Source organism: Octodon degus, unplaced genomic scaffold (assembly GCF_000260255.1).
Source record: "Octodon degus isolate 3935 unplaced genomic scaffold, OctDeg1.0 scaffold00034, whole genome shotgun sequence".
In the NCBI taxonomy this organism is placed as follows: Eukaryota; Metazoa; Chordata; class Mammalia; order Rodentia; family Octodontidae; genus Octodon; species Octodon degus.
The window spans coordinates 5829786-5833943 of NW_004524610.1; the positions used below are offsets into that span (position 1 = coordinate 5829786).

The following is a 4158-nucleotide window of genomic DNA, read 5'->3' on the forward strand; positions in this document are numbered from 1 at the left end:
TGCTATGTGGTCTACTTAGCGTATTTTAAGGCAGATTTTTAAAATTATGTATAAATATGTAACTCTCTAGTACTCTCATAAAAGGAAACTAGCTCATGTAATTTAGAAACTAAAGGAAGTTTCATATTTATGTTTTTAATATTTGACGACACATGGCTTGAAAATAATATTAGGCACCCAAGCATGCATGATGAGTAGTGTATTTTATAAATTTTCTTATGAATTACATACACATTTAGGTTCATCACACTTTAAAATGATTTCTATAGCACTCTAGTTTTTATTATCTTTAATTAAAAAACTTTACAGAATATATCTTTGTTTCTAAAAATTCAAAAATTTGTGGCATTGAAATCTACGTGCTTCAGGAAGTATGTGTGCACTTATACAACATAAATAAATATGTAAAATAAGAAATAAATGTTTTATTTACCTGTTTTTTCTACTGCAACAGCTTTTACCTGCTTGAGAACTTTTTCTTCTAAATGACAGAAAAAAAAGTTAACCAAGTGGGAACTGTCATGTATCAGTACAAAATGGTGACATATCTTAACCTAGATATTTTGAACTAGTTCTGAAATAGCAACAACATCAAGAAACGCTTGTCAGTTTTCTCAGTAAAACAGCAGATGTATCGTCTACCTCAAATGAATGGGACCACAACGAGAGTGTGTCCAGCCAAGACACCGCTGCCACCTGCTTGCTTTGGAGGCTTAGCTCTTTCACTTGCCCTGACCTGCCCAACAAATGGAACTGAACTTAGCTACACAGAGGGGTGTCTGAACTACTGATTCCATTTTCATTATTGAAATAGGAACAAGCAATTTTGAAACTTTCTTATCAGGTAGCCTGGCAGGAGCCCAGGATTAGTTGAAGAACCCCAATTTCTTAAGCTATGAACATGGAGGTGCAGTGCATCCTTTTCTTTTCTCTTAGAAACCGGGGACTCACGTCAATGCAAAGACCTTATCACAGTGGCCCTAAGGAAATCCACTTCTGAGGTATTCATACGGAGGAATGAACTTCCGGGGCCTGAGGTGATTATGTTGGAAAGAAGCAATCTGAATTACAAGTTTCCTGAGAATGTCTTGCCCCACGCAGGGAACAGAAAATCCATGGATCGATATAGCTTGAAGGTGGTGCTGCCATCTCTGTGCTAAGCTAACTTCCCCTGGGGAGGGCTGCCGAGGTGTGTCGCTTTAACTGCCCGGACAGATCCCAGCGCAGAGAATGACAGGAAGCCTGGCCAGACCCCAGCGCAGAGAATGACAGGAAGCCTGGCCAGATCCCAGCGCAGAGAATGACGGGAAGCCTGGCCAGATCTCAGCGTAAAGAACGATGGGAAACCTGGTCAGATAACAGCGCAGAGAATGACGGGAACGACTGACTGATGGGTCCCGACCTGAGCGGCCCCTACAGCTTCGGAGATGACTGCGCTGTGGCGTCTGCTGACACCAGAACACAGAGAGAACCTGATTCCTCAGATACCACGTGCCGAATACCTGGTTTACCCTGAGAAGTAGTCCTTTCTGGTTTCATTACGTCTTGCTCTGAAAATAATGACAACCATTTTAGGCATTTAAAAGCTTTTATAAGTTAGGATGCAATCATTTTTTAAAAAAATAAATTAGACCAGTGTTTTATAAAATAGAAAATAACAGTTTTTTCTCCTTGTGGAGAAAAAATAATCCTAATTTTTTATATCATCTTATTTCATATGAAAAACAAAGATTTTGGTTCATGAATTAACATACAAAGAATTCTTATTTACACTTGTGCATTTGCAATCTGCGCCAGTCAGGCTCCAATAAAGTGTGAATATAAAACCATTGGTTGAAGTGCATGATTTTAGAGAGATATCAATATTTTTTATAGAAGATTTCATAAAAAGCATTATAAACTAAATGAATATACGTACTGTGTATTTGTGTTTTTTCAGAAGAAGCTAAAAAGATAAATAAATCATATACTGAGTTTATTTACACAACCAAAATGTAATAATCAACAATAACAAATAAAAGTTTAGCCAGTCACTAAACAAAACTAGCTTTAAATGTAATTGGCCTTCTGGTTTAAAAACAATGTGTGTATGTAGTAAAATATAGCTGTGGTAGTAAATGTCATCAGGAAAATAAATCTCAAAGTACTATGTAGGTATTTATAACCTTTTTGCATTGCAAATATGTTACTTACAAGAGCAACTACAATTGAGTTATGAGTAATTGCACATTAGTTTGCTGAGAATTAAAGGGGTGAGTTAGTGTTTTGTATAAAGCAAGATTTGGAGGCTTGAATTTATTGATCCTGAAGATCTTTATTTTATTTATTTTTATTTTTTTATTTTTTGGTGGAACCAGGGATTGAACTCAGGACCTTGTGCTTGCCAGGCAAGCACTTATTCCACTGAGCTATCTCCCTGGCCTTTTTTTTTTTTTTTTTTTAATAGTGAAGGAATAACTTGTGTTGAGTGTGAGGGTTTCAAAACTTGACCTGAGGCCACATGCAGTTGGTATCAGAGCTAGGATTTAAGTGTTAAACACCATATATGCACTGGAAAGTTCATCCTATTTTTAAGCCAATGTTACCTTTAATAAAAGACAGAGTCTGAAATGATTTCTTAGTACAGTAACCCAGGGGTTGAAATAAATCAGATGCATGGCAGAACCCAAGCTGCAAGCTTGATAAGTTTAAGTTCATATCCTTCACATGTAGCTAAGGTTCTCAACTTGTTCTGCTGGGCTCTTTCTGCAGACATTGAGCAAAAACAATATGCACCATGTGTGGGTCTTTGGTAGCGACACCACGGAAGGAAAGATGTGGAGCTAGTGCGGCACAGCCCACAGCGTGAGTGTGATGGACTCCTGCTGCCCCAGCTTGTGTCTCTAGCACAGATTCAGAGCCATCATCCATGTCTTTAAAAAACCCTGAAGATATGTTCTAAACCTTGGAGTTTCTGATGAGTTTTGTTTAACCCCACAATTCAGATATTTCACGCGATCCAGGTCTACAAAATTATCTTGAGCCCTACAGTGAAGAAATACTGAGGAACACTCTGTATTAGGAGGCTCTGCTTAGCCCACGGCTAGAGCTGGAGCTCTTTCAGTTTGAAAACAAAGGTGATGTCCTCACTGACACGATTTAAAAATAACAATATGTTTACCTGGTTTTGTTTCCTTTTTAGTTTGTGGCTCTGGTGGGGAGAAAAAGGCAGAAATTTTTCATTCAGAAAATGATAAAGCACAAATTTGTTTTGGGAAACCATTCTGTTATGTGCACCAGGAGAAAAAGAAGGATTCCGCTAGTGATTGCTCCAGCTCAGAATACTGCATGAGTGACAAATGACAGACCAGTCAGTGTGCTGTCCCAGGGCCTGCCACTGAGTTAGTTCTCATGCGTCCTAGAGTGGATCTGGGCGAGATGCTCCTTGTAATGTTAAGTATGTTGGAGCTTCAGGTGCTTTCTCATAAGAAAGCGAGAAACATGTTATTGGACTCTGGAAAAAAAGAAGTATTTAAATGTTTTTTATAAATTGGCAGAGAAGTTGGTTGAGTTGTTGAGTTTTATTCTCCTGTTGATTACAAACCAGAATATTTAAACTAACAGGCTGGGATTTTTTCCCCCCTGTATTTTAGGGAAGGGTCTACAGTGTGTTCAGGGTCTCACTGTTAGATTGGACTTGTAGTGTTTCTCCTGTTTATAGCCTCCCAAGTGCGGGATTGTGGGGACACACCACCATGCCCAGTCTCAAGCTGAGATATTTGCCTGAGATATTTTCTAAGTAAGGTGTGGAAGGTGGAGACAAATTTCTCTATGGTGCTTGGGAAAGAAAAATGAAGAAATTGTTAATAGTACTAGAACCACTATTTGGTGATTTGGATAATTCTTAACCTACGTAGGTAGTGTTTCCTGGAGACAAAGCAGAGTGTGTGGTTAGACAAATGTTTGCTACACAGATTAGGTGTCTAACTCATGAATCCAATCAAATACCCCAGGAGAAAACAGGCATAGAGGTGTTAGTTCAGGAAATATCTGCGAAGACCTTCTGATTCAACATCTTGCACCCTTATGAACTGAGTGAGATTCTGGACAGAGTTCTGAAAATTTTATGTAAGAAAATTAATAGTTTCACAGACAGAAAGAGACAGAGACAAGAGGAAA

At 38.4% G+C, this 4158-nt stretch overlaps 1 protein-coding gene across 1 annotated transcript in view; it reads right to left on the reverse strand.

Annotated features, from left to right (window-relative positions):
• The window catches only part of LOC111816545 (triadin-like), a 114772-nt gene that overhangs the window by 8677 nt on the left and 101937 nt on the right, over nucleotides 1-4158 (reverse strand). Inside the window, exon 14 of the mRNA XM_023714215.1 lies at nucleotides 434-481. Coding sequence (XP_023569983.1) covers nucleotides 434-481 — 48 coding nt within the window. The remainder of the gene's footprint in view (nucleotides 1-433; nucleotides 482-4158) is intronic.